This window comes from Triplophysa dalaica, chromosome 23, assembly GCF_015846415.1.
Source record: "Triplophysa dalaica isolate WHDGS20190420 chromosome 23, ASM1584641v1, whole genome shotgun sequence".
Lineage (NCBI taxonomy): Eukaryota > Metazoa > Chordata > Actinopteri > Cypriniformes > Nemacheilidae > Triplophysa > Triplophysa dalaica.
Genome location: NC_079564.1, coordinates 6,529,242 through 6,555,159, shown reverse-complemented (window position 1 = coordinate 6,555,159; position 25,918 = coordinate 6,529,242). Strand labels below are relative to the sequence as shown.

At 37.0% G+C, this 25,918-nt stretch overlaps 2 protein-coding genes across 5 annotated transcripts in view; both read left to right on the top strand.

Annotated features, from left to right (window-relative positions):
* The window catches only part of prex2 (phosphatidylinositol-3,4,5-trisphosphate-dependent Rac exchange factor 2), a 98,490-nt gene extending 88,744 nt beyond the window's left edge, over positions 1-9,746 (top strand). For both annotated transcript variants that reach the window (XM_056738074.1, XM_056738073.1), the window contains exons 38-40: positions 3,892-3,994; positions 7,119-7,186; positions 8,951-9,746. In XM_056738074.1, coding sequence (XP_056594052.1) covers positions 3,892-3,994; positions 7,119-7,186; positions 8,951-8,996 — 217 coding nt within the window. In that variant the 3' untranslated portion in view covers positions 8,997-9,746. The remainder of the gene's footprint in view (positions 1-3,891; positions 3,995-7,118; positions 7,187-8,950) is intronic.
* A 1,227-nt stretch (positions 9,747-10,973) lies between these two features.
* Positions 10,974-25,918, top strand: part of c23h8orf34 (chromosome 23 C8orf34 homolog) — a 56,608-nt gene continuing 41,663 nt past the window's right edge. For all 3 annotated transcript variants that reach the window (XR_008905414.1, XM_056737667.1, XM_056737666.1), the window contains exons 1-6: positions 10,974-11,264; positions 20,064-20,208; positions 20,327-20,458; positions 22,836-22,964; positions 23,377-23,405; positions 23,825-23,988. Coding sequence is in view for 2 of the 3 variants with exons in the window: in XM_056737667.1 (XP_056593645.1) it covers positions 11,181-11,264; positions 20,064-20,208; positions 20,327-20,458; positions 22,836-22,964; positions 23,377-23,405; positions 23,825-23,988 (683 nt within the window). In the remaining variant the exon portion in view is untranslated. The remainder of the gene's footprint in view (positions 11,265-20,063; positions 20,209-20,326; positions 20,459-22,835; positions 22,965-23,376; positions 23,406-23,824; positions 23,989-25,918) is intronic.

Below are 25,918 nucleotides of genomic sequence, written 5' to 3'. Positions count from 1 at the left end.
TATGATATAAAACAAATTATGCTGGTAACACTTTACTGATACAACTTTATTGTAAACACATTAGCTAACATGAACTAACAATCAGCATTTTATCTTATTATTGTGTTGGTAGTGTTCGTAAATGGTGATCCAATTTCTTTTTTAGTTCATAGGGCTTTTGATATATTTTATTTTGATATTTTGATATGAAATGAACATGAATTAACATAAAAAATGCTATAGAAGTATTGCTAATTGTTGGTTCAACTATGTTGTAAAAGGTTGCATAATTATCTCAATCATATTCATCTTTAATTTGTTTATTAAGTGTTTTCAGGTCTTTTTGTGGGGGACAATGAATCACACAAAAATATGAGTGCATGCAGTCAGAGAGAGAGAGAGTCTTAAGACAAAACTTTCAATGGTTGATCATATTATTTGTGACCCTGCACAACAAAACCAGTCTTAAGTTGCCAAAAATACAGGGTTTGGGTAAAAATGACAGATTTTCATTTTATGCCAAAAATCATTAGGATGTTAAGTAAAGATCATGTTCCATGAAGATATTTTATAAATTTCCTACTGTAAATGTATAAAAACTTTATTTTTGTGAGTGGATGGCCTGCTAGTGCCTCAGATTAACATCTTCAAAGGCGATTTTCTTAATATTACGTTTTTCTGCACCCTCAGATTCCAGCTTTGTAAACAGTTGTTGTTCCAACAAACCATATATCAATAGAAAGCTTATTTCTTCAGCTTCCATGTTAAAATCTGACTTTCAACTGGTTTTGTTGTCCAGGGTCACATTTTATGTGTAAATTTACCACAGTATCAATAATGGTGGTTTTTAATATCTCGGTTGTCAATACCAGTACATTCTGATAGCCCTAATTTCAAATTTGCACAATTTCAACATTTTATTTATATGATCTTTTCTACTCCCCTGTTAATTGTTCATTTTAATCTGCATCAGTCGTACTTCACTTTGGATAAAAGTAACTGATAAATGTCTAAATTTTAATTTTCTCACTTTTTTTATTTCCAGCTGTAGCGACCTTTGTAAAACTGCCATTTGTGTTGAAGCCCAGATGCCAGTCATGTGAACGGGCTGTTAACCTTTCGTATGAACATTGTTTCCGAGCAATCAGATAACAGTAGGAAAGCTTTAGCTTTGGAAGTCACAGGTTAATTAGCTGTAAAACGCAGACGGATCAATATTGCAGTGCAGTGTAGATTGCTAAAGTGAAGAGGATTAACAGTGCGTTTAATATCCACAATTGGATTCTATATTTGTGTGTTTTTGAGCATAATAGAAAGCCCTGAATCAAGCACACATGTTATAGACAGACAGCATTCACTATTTACTGCATCATAACATCCTTGAAGTTATAAATGACCATAAATCTGCGAGACCAGCGTTCTGCAGCCAATGTGATTGTGACTCTAAAATCTTTGCATCATGCTTTTTCAATTTTTTAAATCAACAGGATCGATTTTTTGAAACACACAAGAAGCCATTAAGGGAAAACAACAATTTAGCGTCAGGTGTATTTTTGCATAGTTAGCAGTTTGCAGAAAGAACTGAATTTGTTGACGTGTTTGACACATAGAAAAAAGGATTTAACTCGAGATGCATTTTTCACAAAGACAAAACGGCCACTGAAAACAAATCTGTCACCCACTAAGTTTGATGAATTTTAGTCTGTCATAGTTTTTGGTATATCAGCAAAAAGCCTTGTTCGTTTTTTGAGCTGTTTCTGAGTAAGTAGACACACTTAAGACTATTGACTACTTATCAGAGATTATTGAACAACATGAATGAACTTACCATTCATTCATTGTATTTAAGTACCATTTGAAGGAAGGTTGATCTTAAATGATCGATTCCGGTCTGTTATTGTGGTGTAAATAAGCACATTTACCAGAAATGACTTAGGTAATTGGAGGAAGATAATTGGGTTAAACGTTAGTGCCTTGCAAACACTATTTTCTTGGCTGATTCTCTGTATCACACAAATAAACTGTACATTAGGCTGTCTGTAAGAGTATTATAGGGTGAAAAAGCACCCAGATTGTCTTCTATTCTGTATCCGAATGCAAATGAAAACTAAGAAAACAACAAGAAAACAAAGTCAGTGCTGGTCTCATTTTCTGAGGAAATGAATAAAATAAATCCTGTGAGCGTACATAGAGCATGACACACAGATTATGAAGAAGTGTTTATTACGGCCATTGAAAGTTTGATGGACAAGCTTTTAAAAAACCTATAAGATGCTTTATGGTGTTACGGCACACTAGTTTTAAAGCACTTTCACACCATCATATTAAGTTATCAGCTCATGGTGTTATTGACTTCGTCAGGATTGCTTCTTTGTCCATCAGCTATTCCCTTATGTTCCCAGTCAGCTAAAGTCAATTCAGCATCTTCACTTTTTAAAGTCAGCTTTTTGACCGGCCATTTAGGTCTTATTGACCCAGAAGACACTCATTGACTTTGTCTATAGTGGTTGCTCATAAAGTTATTGGTCTCTCGACTGGAAAAATAGATTCAAATGATCTTTCAAAAGTTCCATGTAGTACGTTTAAAAAAAAAACTCAACTGAAAGGATATTAAAGGAGGCTTTATCTTAAAGGTACCTTTCAAACTAAAGTTTTTAAGTTCAATCTCTAGCTAAGTCTCTTGAATTTATATGATAGATCACATCGCAAGATGTAAACACTGGTCCAGAAGCACATCTGGTTCAGTTTTTTTTAAATCTCACATGTAGAAACAAATCTAATTGAATATATAATAAAAGATTTTTAAGTTTTAAATGGTCTGTTGTTTTGTTCAAATTCTTGTGTCAACTGAAACGGAACGTTTTTTGGAGCAATATTCGTCCTACATTGTTCACGTTTTATGAAATCGTCTATATTAAACGTCTTATAAAAAGCAGATGAAATTGGTTTAAAATATAATTTTTAAGTCATATGAAATTTATTTATTTTAAGGCAGTTTAATATAATTTAAGTGACATATGACAAGACCATAAAATTTAAGTTATAATTTGAACTGAAGTTATTTTCAATGTACTTTCAAAACCCAAGAATTCCTGCGAAAACGGCTCATTTATAACATTTTGTTATTCATTTATTGAACGCATATGTATATCATCAGTCTATCTCTTGCTTAAGTATCTTTCTTGATAAGGTGTTTTTGGCTCAGTCACTCTGTTATCGACTTTGTCCAGTTCTAGCTCATAAAGTTGTTTGTCTTCTCCGCTGGGTTAGTATCAGATCTCTTACTCAGATTGGCTCTACTCCCACTTATATCAGCTCTGTCGTTCTGCATCAGTGCTTACAGTCAAGGGTTCGGATACTATACAAATGCTCATAGCTCACCTCAGGGGATATTCATTGCACCCTGGGGACCTTTGTCCTTTAAAACCGCAATCTGGGTGTTTCACACCTGTTTGGTCGCTGGCGTTAGACTGTCCGTTCAGATGTTAGCGGGTGTGAGTGGCAGACACATGTTGTCAGGGAGTGGAAGTCCATGTCACGCTCCTCCACGCTGGAATTACCATGCACGCTGTTTGACAGGTCTTGTTATCCGTGGCTCTGGGTCTCAAAAGCATGTCAAGGGTGTCCCGAGCCCACTTTAGTCAGAATTCAATGGATTTGTTTAGCCGCCTCTCCGTTTTAAGTAAATTATTTATCAATCAGAATTACTTAAATGACAGATGGCTAGGGGAGAGGAACGTAGATAATAATTAGAAGCTAATGAAAAGGTGCCTCAAGTGTAATTTTTCTAATTATTATTTATTATTTTACAATAGAAATACTTAATGCATATACACTTATGTTTGGGTGAGCCGATTTTGACCCTTGTTACCCAGTAAAATGCTAATCTGTACATCATCTCCTGTCTTGTAGTTGCACACTGAGTGTCACGCTGGAACAGGCCATTCTTCTGGCCCGAAATCATGGCTTGCCCCCGAGATGCATCATGCAGGCCACTGATGTCATGAGGAAGCAGGTATGATATGTTATTATGTATACCCAACGTTCAATTGACGTGGTTTGGTTTTGAAATGTCATATCCATTTAGCATGACCTAATACTCACCTCTGTGCATTTGTATGACCCAGTTAGTTTATTGGGCATTGAAAACAAGGGCCACCATTGGGCCACCACGTTCAATTTGTGGCAGATTTATTTTTATCTAAGGCATGTGTTAATTATTTGACGAAGTGTAGCATGATTAACTGCCTGGTGGAGATTTTTTCATTTCATTTTTCTTTTTTTGCATGGCTATAAGCGTGAGCTCCAGTCTCTGGTTAACAAGCCTGGAAGCTGTAGAGGAGACGCTTGTGAAATGAAGGAGATGCGTGAATATGAAGGAGTAAATGAAGGAGATTGTGCGCTGTTCATTTACCGTAGAAGTAAAAGATCATCAGTCACTTTTTCTTCCTGTTCTTACTCTTGCCTTGAGGTGTCTTTCATGAGATTATGGATGAAACTGACCTGGTCCGGTCACATGAGCTAAGAAGGAATGGAACGTAACTCAAGGCGATGACTTTTCCTTGAAAGAAGCTTTTTTCATTGTGAACTTTTGGAAATGTTTTTTGGGGAATAGTTATTAAAACTGATTGAAATGCTTTAACTTTTTCTAAGTTACACATTTATATAGCTTTCTTATCTTATCATTTTAAATTCTCTACATATTGAAAATTCTGTCATTATTTACTTATCCATCAAATATTTATGTTATTTATTCTTTTCCTATCACAATTTTAAGAAGAATTTTAAGGGGGACAGTTGACCAAAAAAATAACAATTCTATCATTATTTGCTCACCCTGTTGTTCCAGATCTATATACATTCCTTTGTTCTTGATCACAGAGACAGATATTTGCAAGAATGCTTGTAACCAAACAGTTCTTGGCCCATTGTCTACCATTGTAGGAACAAAGACAACGGTAGTCTAAAGTGCCCCAAAACTGTTAGCTCTCCTACAATCTTCAAAATATCTTCAACAGAACACAGATATGGTTGGCAATGGTGGAATTTTTTTATATACTGTTCCTTCAAGAATCTATTTTTTTTAATACTTAATCATTCTTAAAGGGTTAGTTCACCCAAAAAGGAAAATCATTTGATCATTTATAGTCATGTCACTCCAGACCTCTATGACTTTCTTTCTTTTGCAGAACATAAAATAAGATATTTTGAAAAATGTTGGTAACCAAACAACATTGGCCCCCTCATTGACTTCAATTATAAGAACACAAAACCACAGACACATTTCTCAAAATATCTTTGTTTGTGTTCTACAGGTAAACAGAGTATTAAACAGGTTTTGAGCGTGTATTAAAGATAAAGGATGAAAAAAAGGTTATAAGATTCAATGATTTTTACGCATTTTCAATACTACACCAATCCATAGTTGCCAGGTCAATTAAGCTCCATTATAGACACTATTTAAAGGAGTAGTTCACTTCAAATTAAGCCCCCACTGACTTTCCATATACATTTATATTCCTACTATGGAAAGTCATTTGAGGCTATTTTTGAGGTGAACTACTCCTTTAACATTAAATAACAAAATTTAAGTTGTTATTGCATTTAGCTTGTGATTTAACTACTTTTCCTCTGGATCAATGAGTCAGTGAAGCATCTGACATACAGTTTGTGGCATTTCTACATCTGACCGGAGGGCATCAACAGTCAATATTGTGTTCGGTTTGTCACACAACTCTGTTGTATGGCTTCATACTTGAACATCAAGAGGGTGTGGATGATGTTCAAGTGAACCTTTTCTTTTCTAACCACAAAATTTACAACGCAAACTGGTCCAGGACTATTTTTTATGTGCTGGACTGGCTGTGGGTGATGACTGCACCGGTCAGGATTCGGAAATAAATATATAAGAGCTCCCCCTGGCTGACTATTTATTATTATTCATGGTGAAACAGACCTCACAGCGAGATTTAAGAGAGACTCATCTATCATAATGCCAGGAACTCAATGAGTACAGATAATAGATGATGACAGTTCACGTTTTGTTCATATGTATAAGAACTTAAAAAAAAAAATGTTTTATGTAAGTACATTTTTTTTTAAAGAATCAGTAAAGAAGGTTATCAAGAGATCAGATAATCGTCTCTGTGTGAGAATACAAAGTCTGGTTCACTGATATTCTGCACTCCGTGTTCCTCGTCCTCATATCGCTATCTCCTCTCCGTACAGCTGTGCCAGGAAGGTAGTAAGGCCACAGTTTTGCACGATATGGATGCCTGACTATGATGCGCATGCCATAATTGCTGATGTTATCATGTCACAATAGGAGACTACACAGCCCTGGCCATATCGCTCGCCTTACAAGATACACTTACCAGTCAGCGGTCCCTAAAGAGCAGGATGAGAGTACCTGTTCAGTGATGGAGACTGAAATTGCATTTTCCTCTCCACAATCACAGCTGACTTCCCCTGGCAGTGTTTATGCTGAGCTGAAGCCCCCCGCTGCTGATACAGCCCGCTTCAGACCTGCACCTGCCCCAGACAACATGCGTCGAAGCAACCTGAGATAGCAAAGCTATTTGTGGAAACTGCTAACATTTGGGAAATGTGCAAGATGTACGTTTTTATTCTTGCGTCATGGAGGGTGTAGCTATTTTTCTTTTTGTCACAATAAGCGGAAAAATCGCTGTTCGGTAGGGAGGTCTGTGATTCATTTGATGTGGGACGGGATGTTAGGACCCCTGGAATTCTCGGGATGGTCTATTTCTATGTTCAATTTATGACTACAAACAAGTCCATCTAACAAATATGACAAGGCCAGTGCTCAGGATCTACAGATTCACATCAGATTCAGCTGAAAGTCATCGATTCAGCTGACTGTGCTTGAGGTATAAGGTTTGCTGTCTGTGGAGATGGTAAAGCAGGCTGAAGGTGTTTTTATGGTTTCTCTGTTGGTTTTGTGATCTGATAATTATTTAGGAAAATATTTTTTAAAGCAGTTATGCAGGAATCACAGCCTCTCTGAATGAAAACACTTCTCCGTATTGACCTACTGGAAACAGAATATGTTCATGATTATTTAAAGCATAAGTGTTTTGACAGACCTTCTGCATGTCATTTATAATCTTGGCTCTTTTTAGGGAGCAAGAGTGCAGAACTCAGCCAAGAACCTGGGCGTGAGAGACCGCACCCCATCAACAGTGCCAAGGTAAACAGAGCGGTCCTCAATGACTTCATAATCCCTTTCCCTCGCTTTTACACTGTGGTCTGGACTAACCCTCCTTAAAATTTGATAAAAATGTGTTGAGGTAAGAATGACTTTTGGGTTAGTGGATTACTGTAAGTCTGTAAGCCGCAGTATTAAACATCTATCATTGATGTTACCTGACCTGCTTAACCTACAAACTCTTCTCAACTTTGTAGATCATTTCAGCCTCATGTATGCTATCAATTTTTGGTGAACCATTTTTTATACTTTAAGACTTCAAGTTTAAATTAAAACAACCTTTCTTAAGCAGGGGCGGACTGACCAGTAGGACATTCTGTCAAATTCCACCGACGGTCGTGGCCGAGACCCGGGGTGAACGTTTTATAAACGTGAATGCGCAAAGGCGTTAGCGGTTCGGACACGTATGCATGTAATGCAATGCACACGTAACATACAACACAAACCCTTCCAAATCCCCCACCCTCCGTTGACAGAACTGGTGGAGGGCCGATGCCACCAAACACAGAATAGGCGGAATAGTCCAGTGCTGAATTTTCTTCCCAGTCCGCCCCTGTTCTTAAGTGACTACTTTTTTAATGTAACATAATATTTGCATGCGTTTAAACTATGCAGTAAAATGCTACCTGGATCTAGATGTTGTTGACATTGAAAGGGCAAGTGTATATGTGTCTCAGCGTAGTGTCAAAGCAATCCAGCAGTCATATCTGCATTCAAGTCGATGTCTCACAAACCCTCTCCTCTTTCTGAATTCTGTCAGAAAATTTGGAAGACGTCAGGCAATGGAGTAGATTGCATATACTGTATGGTTGAAAATGTGCCTTCGGAATGGCACAGCCATTCATTTTTTGAAAAAAGCATAGTTTTTTCCATCCCCTGGATGAATTCGATATTGTGGGATATGTACAATACTTGAAACCTCCTTATTTTATTTTAGATTTGAAATATGTGACTGAAATTATAAATCAAATATCTTTTCAGATTTAGCATCATGGACATTTTTCCACTAGAGACTCAATTCCAATATGGAGCACAAAACAGCGATACAGTCAGTAATCGGGATACAGAAGCCACTTGATGTTGATAAGTGCAAGAAAGCACGCTGTGTCCTGATTGGCTGATGATCAGTCTCCACAGTGATCGCATGTTAATGCCATGTGCAAATGCAGCCTGCGTTGAGCACGTTTAGCCTTGTTTACACCAAACCAAAGTCTAAAACCTACATATACTGAAACTTTTTTCAGACATAATAAATTGCAGTAATTAGTGGCCCACAGTTTCTTATTTTGAACAGATGCTGCTGTTCAGCATTTATTCTTCAGATAAATCCCTGTACATAAAACAAAACATTTTGCAACTTTCTCGCAATATGCTCAAAATGTTGTGTTCATCCTAACATTTAAAATGAATTTGAAGAGAACCCAGTGCATAAAACATCTAAAGCACATTGAGTTTATCTCAGGTTTAGCTTCAAGCGCATGTTCTCTAGTAGGACATCCGTCTGCAGGTGTGTTAGTGTGTGTTTTCAAGAGCTCTATTTCCTGCAGTAAAATAACTGTTGAAAAGGACAGAGCTTTTAAGAGAACTGTGCCCTAAACTCAGTACTTCACATAAAAGCTATTTAAGTCATTTCACTCAGAGATTTACTGCATACTCTCTGTTGTTATCTATAGGGGCTGTCTCTGCCTAATCTTACTAATAATTTTTTATCTGCAATATTTAAATTGTACTTTATTCCATTAACAGATTGTACAAACTGTGTCAGCCTCCACCTCCCGATGGTGACCCCTGAATCCGCATGTCTATAACAGATCTGGAGCAGCTCTTGTCCAACCCTGTGACGACACTTTCCATTTAATGAGAATGTCTGGACGTTCATCCTCACTTCTGCTTTGAGGCATCGGTCACCTCTCAACTCAAACATAATATATATTGACTTTTGTAATTTTGTAGGCACCATTTTTATATTATTGTGTGCTACGGTGCGTCTCGTCTTAGACCGAAGATCAAACAAACAGGAAGCTGCTGTCAAGTCAGTATTTTTAAATAGAAAGTTTCAATCAAAACCTGATTCAGATAACTTTTCGTCTTTATGTAAAAAGTTTGCACAGTGCTTTTTAGTCTCTGTATCTTGTGTTAAGACATAGCATTTGTTCATAGTTTATATCTGTTTGTATTACGTTCAAACAGAATTGTTCAAATATCCAGAAGCTCTATTTCAGCTGTTTTCTTGCCTTAATACAACTTGTGTGTCATTTATTCATATATAATCCAATCCATGGCATTTAAACGCAGGTATAGATTTGCCTCATGATTTATACGTCTGAGTTTATAGTTTATTAACACCGTAGTGTATTAAGCTAATGTTGGAGGACCAGTTCTGCAGTCTCAGTGAATCTAAAGTGACATACTGGAAAGTTCATGTACACAACATTGTGATTATATCAGTGTTATCAATGTTTTATTTTACATCATACTTACGTAGGTATATACTGTATATGTACCATTTTGTCTCCACAAATAAACACACATTCAATACTCAGGAGTTGTTGTTACATGTAATCTGAGTGTTACTTAAAATAACAAATTAATCATCATTACTATGCAAAACAGGAAATGTTTATTAACTACATAAGTTCCGTTTTGAAAGAGAAAATAAGATTTATTCAAGGTATTTTTATGTTATACAAAGTGTCTGTTTCAATTAATATCCTCTTAAACTGGCACATTGAAAAATAAATTCATGTGAAGATATTACTGTAAAAACGACAGTTATTTATTTTATCATAAAACTAAAACATTTTCCAAATGCATGTTCTATCCCCCAACCTGAAACTAGGTTGATTTTCCTGTTTTTATGTCAAATTGTAATTAAATAAAATGTTCAAATTGAAATTTGATATCCTTCGCTTTTTTCGAATTTATGGCACATGCATGCACCACACACAACTGCTTCATGAGGTGCACTTACTGTCATCCATCACATGTGCAGTCAGTACGAGGATGCTTATACTCGTGTGAAATCTTGCTAATGGCCTCTGCATGCAGGCAAACGTCTTAGACGAACATCCTTTACCTGTCATAGTTTTCATGGCCTTACTGTCACTTACAGTACACCTTCAAGGCAACAATATGTTTTCAGGCTTCATACTGTAGGTGTCTCCTTAAAGAGACAGTTCACCCAAAAATGAAAATCCTGTCATCATTTTCCCATCCTCTTCTCATTACAAACCTGTATGACTTTCTTCTCCAGAACACAAAAAAGCTATTTTGAAGAATGTTGCTAGCCGAACAATGTCTGTACCCATTTGCTATTGTATAGACATAAAACCAATGCAAGTCAATGGGTCATAGTATCATTCTTCAAAATATCTTCTTTTTGTGTTCTCCTGATGAATGTCACACAGGTTTTAAATTACGAGATGGTAAATGATGAAATCATTTACATTTTTGAGTGAACTATTCATTTAAATTGTAGCCTCTGAAAATCATTGTATTTAGAGTTTCAATACGTGTAATGTGATGTTAATACACATATTGTATATAAACAGTTTTTACTAATTTATTCTAACGCATTGTACAACACAACACATGACATTTTGTGTCAATCGAGTTATACATTATGGACCGTGTAATATAAATGGATATGTAACGCTCGTACTCACAGTAAACAGTGAGGGCGGGTCCTTCAGATCCAAACGGAACAGCCAATAAATAAAAGATTGATCCAGGCTGTGATCTTTCTCATTGGCTTTGGAAGAAAGCCGTCGCCAGCTACTCTGCCGAGACCGGAGGAGGGATAGTCCCATCAGATAGTAACCAAAGCCAAACCTGGACACTTTCAGCATGTGCTTGAACACACGCCGGAGTCTCCGGTCTGGATATCCGCTCGCGCTCTGCCGCAAAGCCGTTTGGTGATCGATCTTCTCGTTGAAGATGCGTGCCAATATTTAGCGATATCTTCTTCGATTTCCCAATGCAAGACATTCATATGGCGTCTCTACAGCAGTCAAGAATACAGTCATACCTGGAGAAGAATCAAATCGGACCCTTGTTTGAGGTACGCGGCTCATTTTCCACAACTTTTAAACGATTGAAACGGCAAAGCCGAGGCATCTCAGAAATGTGCTTCAATGCAATGGGATTGAATAGGAAGTGAACGCAAATTTCTCCGATAAATAGTTTATTTGTCACGTAAAGAATGCGTAACATGTGTTTAATCATTGCATTTATGTCATTTCAACTGCATGAATTTCTGCAAAGACGTTTGTCCTTATGTGGGCAATGCAACGTCCTGCATTCACTTGCTTAGTCCAATGTAAAGATGTTAAAAAGTAGGAATCTTGTCTTGTTGGACAAGATTCAAAGCGAATTCTGCACTAAATAAGATGCTTGAGCGTAATAGTCTGCTTCTTAAAAATGATCGGAGGTAATATGAGGTGAATTGATTTTTGCTGACTGGACGCTTTCTATCAGTCACCCAAACTGCTGTATTCCATTGTTTCTCTACCGCAACCTGAGGTATATTTTGAGGATGTCATTTCCAGGTCCCTTTATATACGTTCTTTCATTTGCGTCATTTTTAATCAAATACATATCGATGTGCACGTTATTGTAAATGTGTGTAGTGGCCTATGACTTTTGCATACAGATTGGGGATGTGATGGACTAACCTAAATCCAATGCAACAGATTTTAAGAAACACAAAAAGGACCGAAAAGTCACCTTGAGAAAAATGACTTTTTCTGCTCTGTGACATAATGAACCAAAATAGCGTAGTCATCCACCACTGAGGCTCGTGTAGTAAGGAGAACATAGTCTATATGAGTCAAACTGCTGATGTATCAGTTGTCTTGTAGCAGGGACTACGTGCATGAACTGAATATTAAACAGCAATAATGCTAAAAGCAGCGCGGTTGTGACCCAGTAGTACCATGGACAGCGGCATCGCGCAGTGTCACGTGAACGCGCGGGCGCTGTTAGTGGGCTGAGCTCAAGGAGCTAAATAGACTCTCTGCCTTCTATCTTACTGTCTTTTATGAACTGTGGTATAGTTTTTGAGAAGTGCATAAGATGTCAAGCTGTAAGAATTGTATTCAAAACTAGCTTAAATTTGTGACGTTGGTAAATTAGTCTCTAAATCTGGTTATGCTTCACATAACTATATAAAAACAAGATGCTTTAAAACGTATTGGTACAAGATGAAGTTTAGGATTTTATCTTTTTTCCCTAAGTTTCATTATAGGTACATACGGTCTTTTGGCTTCATAAAACTCCTAAGATAAGAATTTTCTCCTAGTTGCACCAAAAAACTACAATCACATCATTGTAAGAGATAACTCATCTTTGTGACAATTTCTCCAGAATATCTTCTTTATTGTTGTATGGTATTTGATAGCGTAAAGTAACCAGAATGCTTTACTGCAAAGTGACTCTAAATATAGCTTTATTTGCACAGTACCTTTTATTCGCAGGCACTTAGCATCTCTGTTATTTTATTACACTGCAAACAGCTTAAATAGAGCTAGTGTTATTTACCCATCATAACTATTTTCTTTATGACTGCATTTTGTCCACACCAGACGCAATATGCAACTTATAAAAGAAAATACCATTAATATATAGGCTAGAATGTATTGTAGTTCGTCCATTATCTCCAGGGTTGGCTAATGTTGACAAAACTCGAAATAAATGGAAAAGATACATTTTCTAATGTGTTCCGACATCACATCGGTGTTAAAATGATGTTACTTAGTTCCACACATGGACTTTATTTTCCCCACAAGAGGAAAAATCTTGACTATTGTTAATGTTGCATGTTTTACATACAATGGAAATGAGTAGGGATTGAAGCTATATAAACAAAGAAACAAAATCATGATACATAATTTGTAACAATTTGTAACATTTAACATTGTAACATTCTTCTAAACACAGTATTAATATAATATAGAGCTACACCTGCAGCATGCTTAAAATCACTCCCCATATTAAAAGCTATACTGTATTATTTTCCAGAAGACTGACACACTGTGTGGGGGAGATTTAGGAAGCTGTATAGATTAGTGTTTACAGTCTTGCATGACTGAGCACTCTTCAGCACTAATTATGGAGAGATTTTTGTTTATATCAGCTTGAGATTGCATGGAGCTTAACTTTTTTTAGCCTCTCCGTTGTGCTTTTTATTGATGGTTATGATGATAATTAGTCTCATTTAGAAATTGATAATCAAGTAATCAAGCTACAAAATGACTAAATACTGTTGTAAAAAACGTCTTAGAGACATAAGGGTTTAAAATACTGTACATTTCGATTTTTCTCTTAATAATATGACTCAACATGATGGTATGCAAAACTCGTTAACCACAGGTTTTTCTAAAATACTGCTTTAAATCATTACTGAAATCTTATGGGACCGAGTAGAGGATTGCATTGTGCATCCAACTGTACTGTTAGATATAACAATGTGACATTTAGTAGCATTATTTATACACTCTCATCAATTAAAACATTTCTGTGAAAATCTATAATTTACATCCGGTCTGTATAACGTTCTGAATGTGTAATTGCATCTCCATAAAAGTCAGCCGAGCTCATGGGCCTCTAAGCAAATGCATTGCTGATCTGCTCCATTCAGCTGTGATAAGAGCAAATTTAGAGTAGAAAGAGGAAATCAGGTTATCAATATCCAATCAAAGATCACCATACAAAGTCGAATGGTTGGAAACAGCGTTTTAAACGCGGTAAAACATATGGAATCAGCTGCGTAATGGATCTCTGTTGTGAGCATTGTGTGTTCACCCACACAATATAGTGAAGCTGGAGCAGATGGAGGTCTGATTAGTAGACCGTACATTCTAATGAATTCAGCCTATAAAACCACAGGCATCAACACTCAAGTAGTTTCTGGATTTGAAACATATTCCATTAGCATATTTTTCTTTCGTCTAGTGTATGTGTTTATATGTACTGGAAGCGTATTGTTATGGCTGCTGGAGGCTGGATGTGAAATCTCAGCATCTGTCACATGCGCTACTTTCACTTTACAGAGCAAAATAAAATCCTAGCCTGGGACCTTCTAGCTTTTCTGGTCCTGCTCGCTGATATTTATAGAAGATTCTTTGCTCCCCTTATGGTGGGAAACCATTTTTGCTTGGGTGGTCAATAGACCCTTTAGACTTTTATTGACTGAGATAATGGCATATATTAGATTTTGAGTGACTATTGTGTTCATGGGGTGTGGTGTAAATTAAATGCTTTTTGTTGATCATGCTCACCCAGACCGTGTAACCACACCCCCACAAATATACATCAGTTCCGCCCAAATCTATCCGCAAGTAAGGTGGGTGTATCTGTCAGCACAATTACTTTGAACCTGATGTTCCAAATATGGTAAGAGGCATTACATTTCTGTCACACGCTTGCAGTATTCGACCAATCCCTACCAATCCGAAGTCCCCTTACATGAAATTCGCCGTGTTGTTTCTACAGTAGCCCTAAATGGACAAACTGCTCAACAGAGCGTGTTACATACATGTTATCTTTTCCAGCAAAGACGCGAAAGCATCATAGTTCTGTGTCATCCACCGTAGTGCATCGAAAGGGCGTGGTCTAGTAAGCCATTGATTCAATTCGCAACCTCACCGCTAGATGCCGCTAAATTTTTACACATTGGACCTTTAATATCTATACATATGCAGAGAATGATTTACCAAAAAAGGAGAATAAACATCTACATATTTAGGCCATACATGTTTTTCTTATATTGTTTTCTGTATATATAGCGCAAGGATGTTTAATATGCGCGGTATGTATAATCACCAGACAGAATCCTCTCTTTCCCTGTTTAATGAATACAACCGACCCAACACTTTAACTCTATTCCAAAGTCAAGGGTACATTGACCCAGCGCTCCAGAAAAGTCAGACAGCGTTCAGAGCAATTTGTGTGGCTCAGCTTTTCCAACCCTCTATTCCTACAAAAGGATTTCAGCCTAGACCTTTCTGAAATAGTGTCAGCTAATGTGCATTGAAATCAAGCTGTGAGGGAACAAAGACTAAAAGGATGTTTTGTCATTTCTGCTTGCGGGCTTGCCATATACCCGAAACTTAAAGCCATCTCCTTCGTCAAATAAAAGTTTTAAACAGGTTGACAAAATCAACTGGTACTGGTCAGACAGATATTCCTGCCCTAAAATAGCGTCATAATTACTTTATGAATACATCGGAAGACTGAATTTTATTCGTGTTTGTTTTACACATTTTGCTCACAGCTTTATTTTATTACGACTTGCCAACATTTCCAGAAGCATAAGCTCCTCAGTGCTGGATTTGTTGAGCTTATACTCTCATTACGGAGCTCCTCAACATCTCACAAGTGACAAATTGAATGCTATATCAGCACAGAGAATATCGATAAAATCTATTGGCTTGAGAATCATCGCATTTCCCGTTTGTAATTGAAGCTGACAGCCACCACAGGCAATTGAAATTTCAAGCGCTGTTCAGTCTGGGTTGGTATAAATTGTCTCAGCCAGTAGGAAACACAAAATCTATCATAAGCTTCAGCCAGAAATTCTGGGTGTTAATGAGGTGTGTGTGGCGTTTGGTCAGTTTCTGTCCTGTAATAGTCAACCTTTAAATGAAGTCAATGAGAGAGAATAATAATAAGGCTATGTTGGGACATGGCTTATTACTTTAGTGGTGCCACACACACACACACGGCTTGTTCAGATACAGAGACTTCCCTTGTCTTTATTTATAGCGGTTTCTTGGCGGTCTACAGTAATTAACGTAGAAGTGACCTCCTGCAGACACCCGAGGCGTCGATGCAGTGTGAGTTCCCCTCTGTTGAGCACACACCCTGTGTACGAGACAAGCTCACCTGACAGTCTGAAACTGAATAACAACTTCACAAGATGGATCTCCTGCTCAAATCTTGACAGTCTGTGGAAGCTGTGCTCTAATATCTTTTTCCTTTAAATCCTAAATTCACAGGCTAGAAACATACTTTCAACAACGCCGTATGTAAGATATTGTTTTTGGCTGGGATTGCCTTCTAAAAGGGTTGTAATGTTAAACAATGTGTTGAATGTCTGTGTGTGGATCTCTGCAGCTGTAACACTCCTTTATTCCACCTCTTGTCTCAAGGGCTGGATCTCATCCAAATCTCTGTCCCAGTGTTCATTCAGCGTCTGCCTGCTGTGACGCAAGATATGAATGATGGGATCAGAGGGAAAACAAGAGCACTGATCGAAATTTCTCCTTATGATCAGTAATATCAACAGTGGGAGCAAAATATTGTATTTCCTCTACACTATACAAACTACTTAGGTTTTATTGTAGTAAAAGTGTATTGTACGTGTGTTAACACAGGTTTACTATTACACTAGTTAAACTATGGTTACTATGGTAAAATCATTATAAGCTCTTACATCATAGTAGTATTTCCAATGCTCAAATATAATTACCATTATTATCTATGCATTTTCAGATTTTCAACTTTAGTTTATTATTTTTTCGTTCAGATACCGTGTTTCAGTTATTTATTTAATAGAATAACAAGCTTTAATTGGAAAATTGTGCACATGATTCATTGTTGATATCTAAGAGAAGTTAATAATTTGATTTATAAAAACAAGAATAAAGCCTATTTAGTTCTTTCAGTTTACCTAATAATTGATATCAATTTTAAAGTGTAAAATAAATATGTTAAGCACTGTATTGAAAAGAGCTGCCTGATTTCAGACGCTTGGATAGTAAACTTATATCCTGTCCATAAGACACATGGTTGCATTAACAGAGCCTGTTTGCGCCTATATTTCCTACGAAAGTGGTGATTTAATGTTGTATACTATATGTTAATATTTTGCTTTATTACCAGACAGAGACAATTGATTGTAAGTTCACTGTTACAAGCTTAGTTAGTTGTTTCTATGGTCTCACACGGCTATAATTCACAGTTTACATAGACATCAGTGATGCTCTTGGATTTACTGCATTGATTTGCCACCATACATCTTCAAACTCAGTAACAGAACATAAGTCATCCGGAGAATGTGTTTTAGAAAGTGTGTGAAACCATGCATATGATGCAGGAATAATCCGATTTTTGTCACACAACCTCATGATTTGCAAAGGTTTGCATCATTTGGTTTTTATCTAAATAAGCAAAAGAAAGTTTGTCCTGCATTTTCTATTCAGCTTTGTTTAAATAATATCTGGTGTCTTGGGTCTTGTCAAATACTGATTCAAGAAAGAGATTGTTGATACTATTACCATTTCATTTGTTTATAATTGTCAAAATGAAAGGTGTAATGTTTTTTATATTGTAAGTTGCTGTGTACTTTACATTTTTGCAGAAGGTATAAATCACCAGGGTGGAAAATCTTCGTGTTGTAGACAGCATACATAATATTTAATGCCTGCGATGAAAGTAAAGTCCAAAGCTTTTTGCATACTTTTGCATATGAAACTAGCCCTTGGGCTCATTTTGGCACATTTACATTACATTCATGGATGTCGATTAATGTACATTGTTCTTAAAGTAAATATATAAATAAATACGGGCAGATATGCTGTATATATGGGTTCTTTTGTGCCTGTTTGACAAGACAGTCTATCCTGTCAATCTCACAGGACTCTCAGATCACTAGTAAATATGGTCCTTATCATAGCTTTATTTGGCTAAAAACACTGTAAGATTTAAAGATGCTGTGCTTTTTTAGATTAAAAGATAATTTTTTATAATACACCATTTATATTATGGTGGGGCAGGTCATAGATAGGCATGTTTCAAAGTTGGGTGACATAAGGAGAACATTAGATTGTGAAGGACAATCTAAATGTTCAATTCATATAAGATGCTCAAAAACCAAGGATCAAAAACCATATTAATAAAGTCCGTTGTTTGTATAGAGACATATAAAAGAGACAGAAATAAGTGGACCTGATTCCTGTTTATATATTGTTATTTGTTTATCATTTAAAGCACTGGATATTGCAGAAAACATATAGTTTGGTTGTATTTGTGTCCATTCCGATAGCCATAAAACCGCAGAAAACTTTTTTTGACACGTGAGAGACACGTATGTGTTCACCATAGCTGTTCTACTTTAGTGTTGGTAGTGAACCTGGCGAGGAGTCAGTTTGTCTTTCAGAGAGGCTGAAATTGTGTCCACTCTGCCAATTTTCCCAGTCTGTCACTATGATCGAGAGATCCTGTTTTTCTGCATCCCGATGCAAGAGAATCCATCAAGAAGCTTATTTCTATTCGGGGACTTTGACCTAAATATAAGTATGTCTGCGTGCTCTCCATCATGGATCTCAACAACAAACAGCTCAACCTCATTAAGCAAAATGTTTATTTTAGTCAGGCTGTGGCTTTTAATAGTGAAATCACTCGATTGGCATCGGCATTAAAGAGGTCTGGAAGCTGGAAAGGCCATTTCTTGATGATAGTCAAACACTACAGTACATTGAGGCTAATCCACACCATGGTTTACTGTTTACCGCAAGGGTAATTACACACTGGGGAGTGTTGAGTAGTTAACACAGACGTGTTTAATTTACTTCCTGCTAAAACCACAAATTACAGCCCTCTATATGCACCACCTGTTGTTAGGTTAGTGGAATTATCAAGTGAGGCTTATGTCTCGTAATTACAGCATTTACATCTCACATCTTTGAAGATTTATTTGTGATTGTCTGGCTTGCACCACGAATCTCAAGCTGGTGAAGACTGTTAGACCATCTTGGACCTGAACCAAACCAACTATTATGGTGATCAAGCAGCTAATGACCAGCTAGAAACCCGCTACTGTTTTTCAATCTTTATCGAAATTTTCCATCTGGGATACCTTTGAACCAGAGCTTTATCAAACGTTGGTGTTTTAAATTTTGCTTTGCCTTTTTCTCCCGCACATTTTAAACCATTTTCATGGTGTGTACGGATTCCTTTTTATATCTGAGGAGAGCCAAACACATTTAAAATTTCATCTGAGGATCCCTGCCAGCATTAAACATCTTTAAAAATTGGATTTCAACAACTGCATCTCTAATTTTAGGGTTTCATTTTAGCACCATCTTCCATCATGAAAACATGTATTTCTTAGCGTTTGGCAATAACTTCCTCCACTCGGTAATGCTTAGCTTCATATCAGTGTGTAAATATTTCTTTCACCTATAACTTAATCAGTTTTCTGATAGTGGAGGCTGGCCAAAGCTATGCTGTTGATTCCAGTTGGCATAACACAAGATGGCTTAACAAGGTTGCATAAGTTAATACATTGAGGATTTTAGCACAAGTCGCATAGACTGATATGAAAGCCTATGTGAATGTAAATATGAGCACAAAATTAAAGAAACTATTCAATATTTTTGTTTGGCACAAGAGGGGATGTGCATGGGTTCAAAATCCCAATCCAAGACTTTTTTCACAAAACCAGTAACATGCCTGCATTGCATGCATTATTTTATATAACATTTTGACATCTTCTTTTTCCTCTACTTGAAAATAGAAAAATGCAGATATATATAGTACTAAAAATAATTGTATGGACCAAATTTCTCAAAATAAAATAAAATTGTGTTCCGAAGAAGAAAGATCCGTAAAGGTTCTGAACACAATGAGGATGAATAAACTATGCCAGAATTTTATTTTTGCATGAACAGTCCCTTTAAGAAGAGTGAGCTATGGTTGGTAGATAAAACCAAAATTCCATTTCCTTCACTTTAATAATTTTGCAACTTAATCAAAGATTTGAAAAAAAATCAAGTTGAATGTCCATGATACTTGGGTTTGTACAGTTCATCTATGACAGTGTGTTTGTCCTCTGACCACTTTTGTTTGGCTCTCACAGGAGATGATGACCAAGCTAATAACAGAGACACCAGACCACCCCATTCCGTTCCTCATCGGCCATCTGCAGACCAAGCAGGAGAGTCCAGGAAGGATTCAGAGAACTCTGTCGGGTTCTGCTGCTCTGTGGGCCGATAGCTCCTCGGGTGGGTTTAGTTCAGTGCCCTGCAAGCTGTTTGGCTGGACTAAGTGCACCAAAACATTGATGTCAGGCTTTCTTGATATAGAAGAATAAGCAGTTTTCACTCTATCATCTCCCTGTAGAATACAAAGGCACACGACGGGACTCCAGGGGCTATGATAAACCCTGGCAGATCCACCCCAAAAAGCCAAAGAAATCAAAGAGCGACTTGGCCGTATCCAACATCTCCCCACCTTCTCCGGAGTCTAAATCATGTGAGTATTACTAAAATAGAGATGTTTACTATCAGTTTGAACACATCCGAGATGAGAAGACACATCTTCCATCCAAATATAGAGTTGTGTTGTGTTGGCTATGTGCAAGAGAGTGTTCTGGAAAGGTTTTTATTGCTGTGGGAATGTGTTGTATCAGAACCAGGGTTACAGTCTTTAATAATTGAATATGATGCTCTTTTACTGACACCAGCGGCTCTGTTTCTGCCTCAGAGGAGGCTGTCGGCCAGTTTTGTGGGAAATGGCACCAATGTTGACAGCAAGCTCTACGGATTAAACTGTGAATGTGTCTGTGTTCATCTTCATTTGATTCACGTTAACGGTTTTTAATCTTTGGTTTTAGTTCTTGAAAAACGTCTGTTTTTTTTCAGCAATGTTTTAGGATTGGGTGGATTTGCTGCTCAGATGGGGTTTCTAGGAAGTAATGACACACATTATGAGTCCAGAGGTTACTGTGTATTGCATGCTAAATAAACATGGGGTGATTTACACAGGAAACAAGCTGCTCAGTGGTGTGAATAGTAGCCTTTATTTCCATGGGTCTGCAAGGCATGGAAAACTAATATCAGTTTTTTGTGAAAACTAATATTAGTTTTTTTTGTGTATTGTCGATTTTATACAGTATCGTTCATGCTTAATTGCACATGTTCAACGTATGTTACAAATGTTACGATGTGGAGTTTGTTTACATCTTATAATTACTTTATCTAGAAAAATACACAAACTGTCACTGTCTCATTGAATACCCCTTACATTGAGTTTCATTTTCATCACACGTATTCCAAGGGTTCTTTACTTGGAATGTACACAAAAATGTTTCACACGCCACTAATTTTTTGCACATTCATGTGTAAATTATTCTAAGAGTGATGCTTTTAGCAGCTTAAACTGACCACTAACCCTCCGCGTAGACAGGAAGTAAAGGATCAAAGTTTTGTTTTAAAATGGCGTTTATGAATGGGGTTTTCAGAGATATATCCCCCCAAACTGACTTCTCCCCTCGAGCAATTGTACTGAAAACACAAATATATATATAAAGGCTTGGACTATGCTTTCCTAAAATGTTTTTTGTCAAAATGCCAAATCATTGCAAAGAGGAAACGACTCCTGACAGCACAGTCTTAAAGCCTGGCCACAATGCTGTCTCTCAGTATTCTAAACAATTAGCGAAGCTTGAAGAATGTGGACGAGAAAACCCTTAGAAATCACTTGTACTACAAGCACCACGCTGAAAATTGACGCCTTCGGGTCATAGCAGTTGCAAGCGCATTTAGTCTGACGTTGCAACCTTCTAAATTATTCAGTGTTACACTTTTACTGCAAGTGCTCTAACAGATAATGCGTATATCTGACAATCCGTGCACTGGCTGTGAACTGTGCAAAGCTAAAAACAAACGAGAGAGTGATGGGCAAAGTAACAGTTTAGAATGATCACGTAGAGAACTGTAACAGAGAATTTACATTCATGCATTTGGCAGAAAGCGACTTACATTGCATTAACCTATACATTTATACTTAGGTATGTGCAATCCCCAGGGATCAAACCCACAAACTTACGTTGCTGACACAATGCTGTTACCAATGAGCTACAGGAAAGCTCAACTTAAGCAGCTACTGAAGGCAGTGACTGCTGTGTGTTTGAGGATGAAGTTGAAATGGTGTTTTTGTTCCCTTGAAGGACACTGCGGGAGGGGGACAAAACACAAACGGGGATTTCACATAAAGACAAAACATTGCTTTTTACCTTTCACACTTTAGTCTTGAATTCATTTCTCATAATTGCAACTTTTCACTTTACAATTCTGTATTACATCTTTATATTTTTTAAATCCAAAGTGGTTTACTAAACAAGTGTATCGTAGGTCTGCGGTGATCTTCTCATCCATTGGACAGTGGTAGATAGTGGCAGAGGTGAAAAGCGCTCCCTGGGGCAAGATTTTCTGCACACAGCTGCTCTTTCTCTCATTTGCACCACTTTTACAGGAGTGGGCTTCTAATTGTAAATGAATTGTCTTCTCTTTCCGAGCATTTCCCTGTGCTGTTCTTGCTTCTCTGAATTGGAAAATATCACATGAATCATTGCCCTCAGCCAACCGCACAGCTCTCAGGATGATTTTTATTGTGTAATTGCTCTATTTGAATACATTGTTTACACTTGTACACTTTTGGGATATACAGTAGGCTATAAGATGAACTGGAGGCTCCTGACAGTAAGAGGCCTCCGGAGGTCCACTGGTTTGGCCTGTAATCCATCTTAATTCTATAGCCTAGTTAAAACCTACTGCATTAAACTTTTACATTACATTCTGTCATTTCCATTTTTGAAAGTATTCTGTTTGTTGTTGCTTGTATTTTGAAGTACCTCGTTCAATACTACGTCCCACCTGGGACTGGAGAACCAAATCGGAGAGTCAAGACTTTGATGAGCTCAACCACATACTTCTAGAGAGTAAGAAACTTGGCAAAGCTTTGGAGAACCTGTCGCGCAGTAAGTCATCTGACAGCTGTCAGTCAAGTGCAATACATATATCATGCAAAACCATTGTTTTTATGATTATTGTGTTGGGGGATAGTGCTTGTCAGCTGGTTGGTGACACCAAAATGGGTCTAGGATCTAGTAGGGTCACAGATATTGTTGTATGCAAATAAAAAGTGCAACACACCATATTAAAGCACTCAATAAAAAATGTTAATGGGACAAAAATCTCTTTAGATATGCTGTGCATTTCAACAACAAACAAACAAATCTACATTATCTTGGCACAAATTCACATTGACCGCTATCATCCTCAAAAATAGTTAAATTATAAAAGGTCAAAGTTGTATTATCTAGGCTAATCTACAGTATATGCAGGTTATACTTGAAATTTACTGACATGTGAACGATTTTCTCTGTGCAGGCATTGCAGTTTCTGATGACTTTGATTTGGTATGATGTTTATTATTTCTTTTAATCTGTTTGATGAATATGTTTTATGTTGTGGATAAATGCCATATTCTGATTAGTGTTGTGTGTGAGGAATCTACATGAAAATAAGAGAGGGAGAAAGAACATTCACCCTCAATCCAAACATCTGTGTTTGTCATCTTTCTCTTAAGGCTCTATAGACTTCACTTGAATAGTCGCTGTGTCTTTTTGGGGGTTTCCCCAGGATTCCCTTGCTTCTAAATTTGGCATTTTTAATGAATATTAAAACATTTATCCATTAATGCAAATCTTCTTTCTTACTCTAAATTAGCCTTATTGCACATGTGCTTAACCACAAATATTTCTTGTTTAATTTTAAACATACTTTGACTTAAGCTTCCTACTCTTCCAATTTTTACTCCTTGCACTTCTTCTTGAAGGATCCCCGGGCGTATAACTCTGTGTTGAGGCCTCGAGTGGTGGGGGAGTGGGTGGGGCGTGAGGAGGACGATTCTGACCCACTTGCGGCTGAGATGTTACAGCTCCCCGTCCCCAGAGCCAAGACTGAGGGGTGGACAAGCAAAGACAACAGTCCTGTAGGAAGGTAAGTCACAATTTTACACCACATTTTTACACTTGACTTGATGAAATTGGTCTTTCTTAAAAATCTCAGATATTGACAGACAGTCCCTAGCCATACTTTATTGAGGAATGAGAAAAACTTGGGACTTGGGTTCGATTACGGTTCACCTACAATCCTATTAGAATATCTGAGCAATCATCCAGAACACCCAAGCAACACCGTATAAAACATCATAACACCCTAGCAACAGCTTATTGACTTCTGGTAAAGTTACGCGGCCAACTCAAAAGATTTTGGGGTTGAGTTTGGACAAGCAAAAAACTAAAAGATCGTGTTGTGTGAAATATGGACGTGGTATTATAATAAAACATATATTGTGCTCTCTCCTAGAACCATATAAATAATTTATAAGGAGACATTCTTCAAACAAACTGTATGCTAAACTCTGCAGCTCTTCGACCCCTTTACCACTTCACTGTCACAGCCCTTTTTGAGCCTACACATGAAAACTTACTGTTAAAACTAAAATGGCTGTAACTCACATATTCTTTGGAATACAGACCTACGGTTGGTCTTGTTTGAAAGAAGAAAAATAGCCAATTATTGTAACAAAGAAAAAAGATTTTGTTATGTTTATTGGAATAAAAACTATAAATGTTTATGTAGTTCTTTTATAAAAAATACATAAAAAAAATACAGATTAGCTCCAAAGTTGAACAAGTCAAATTCCCAAGTGTCCCCAAGTGTTGTATCAAGTTTGAACCTGATTCACCAAATTTTTAGGTTTGTTTTTGGTCTACAACCAAAATTCACTAGGCAGCCCATAGGCTTCCATTGGTTTTAACACTTGATCTGAAATGTGACCACAACAGACATTCAGATCCTTTTGGTCTTTACCAAAGACGTTACCAGGGTGATTTTAATTGGCCGGTGTTTCAGTAGAGGGTAGAGGCTGGCTGGCGAGAATGCTGCTAATTAGAAAGGATCAGATATTATAATAAATCATATTCTGGGCCCGGCTGACAGAAGAGACTTCATTCCATTAAAATATTCTCTCACTTGATTACAGTAAATTGTGGAGCCTTGGGTCGATTCCGCTGGCGTCTCCAGAGCACATAGATGTACAGGCGATGGCAGAGATTTTCATTACAGAGAAAGAAATACACTTTTATGATCTTAAGCCTTACACACTCTTAAAAATAAAGGTGCTTCACAATGCCGTAGAAGAACCTTTTTTTTGTCTAAATGGTTCCATAAAGAATCTTTCACATCTGAATTAGTTTTTGTTTCAAAAAAGGTTTTTGTGGTGAAAAAAGGGTGCTTAAAAGGTTCTTCACAGTGATGCCATAGAAGAACTGTTTTCGGCTCCATAAAGAACCATTCAGTCAAAGGTTCTTTAAAGAACCATCTCTTTCTTGCGTTTTTATAATCTGAAGAACCTTTTTGAAACAGAGAGGTTTTTCAAATGTTAAAAGTTCTATATGGAGCTAAAAGGTTCTTCTATGGCATCAAAGAAACCATATGAAGCACCTTTTTTAGTGTAAGCAGCAAGGCTCAGTTGCACCAAAAGGGATTGGACTTAAATCGAAATAAGTAAAGATTTATGGATCATCTTTAAACCTTAAATAATTGCATATAAATGTTTTAAATAATAAACGTTACAGTTTTACTTCGTGATTTGTTATTCATTACTAAAATTAACTGGTGCAACACGAGTCGAATTCAAATAAATCCAGGATCAACAAAGTCAAGATTTTTCTAATTCTATACAAATCCCTATTTGTTTAGCACGTCTGTATCTTTTAAAACATACTATGTCAATCAAGTTTTGAACCCCATGATTACAAGAGACAAATCTTTCCAAAAGCCATTCTCAAGTGCTGAAAAACAACACTATCTATAATTTCACATATAGAGGAAGAAACCATCACCTGCTCTTTATAATAACCAC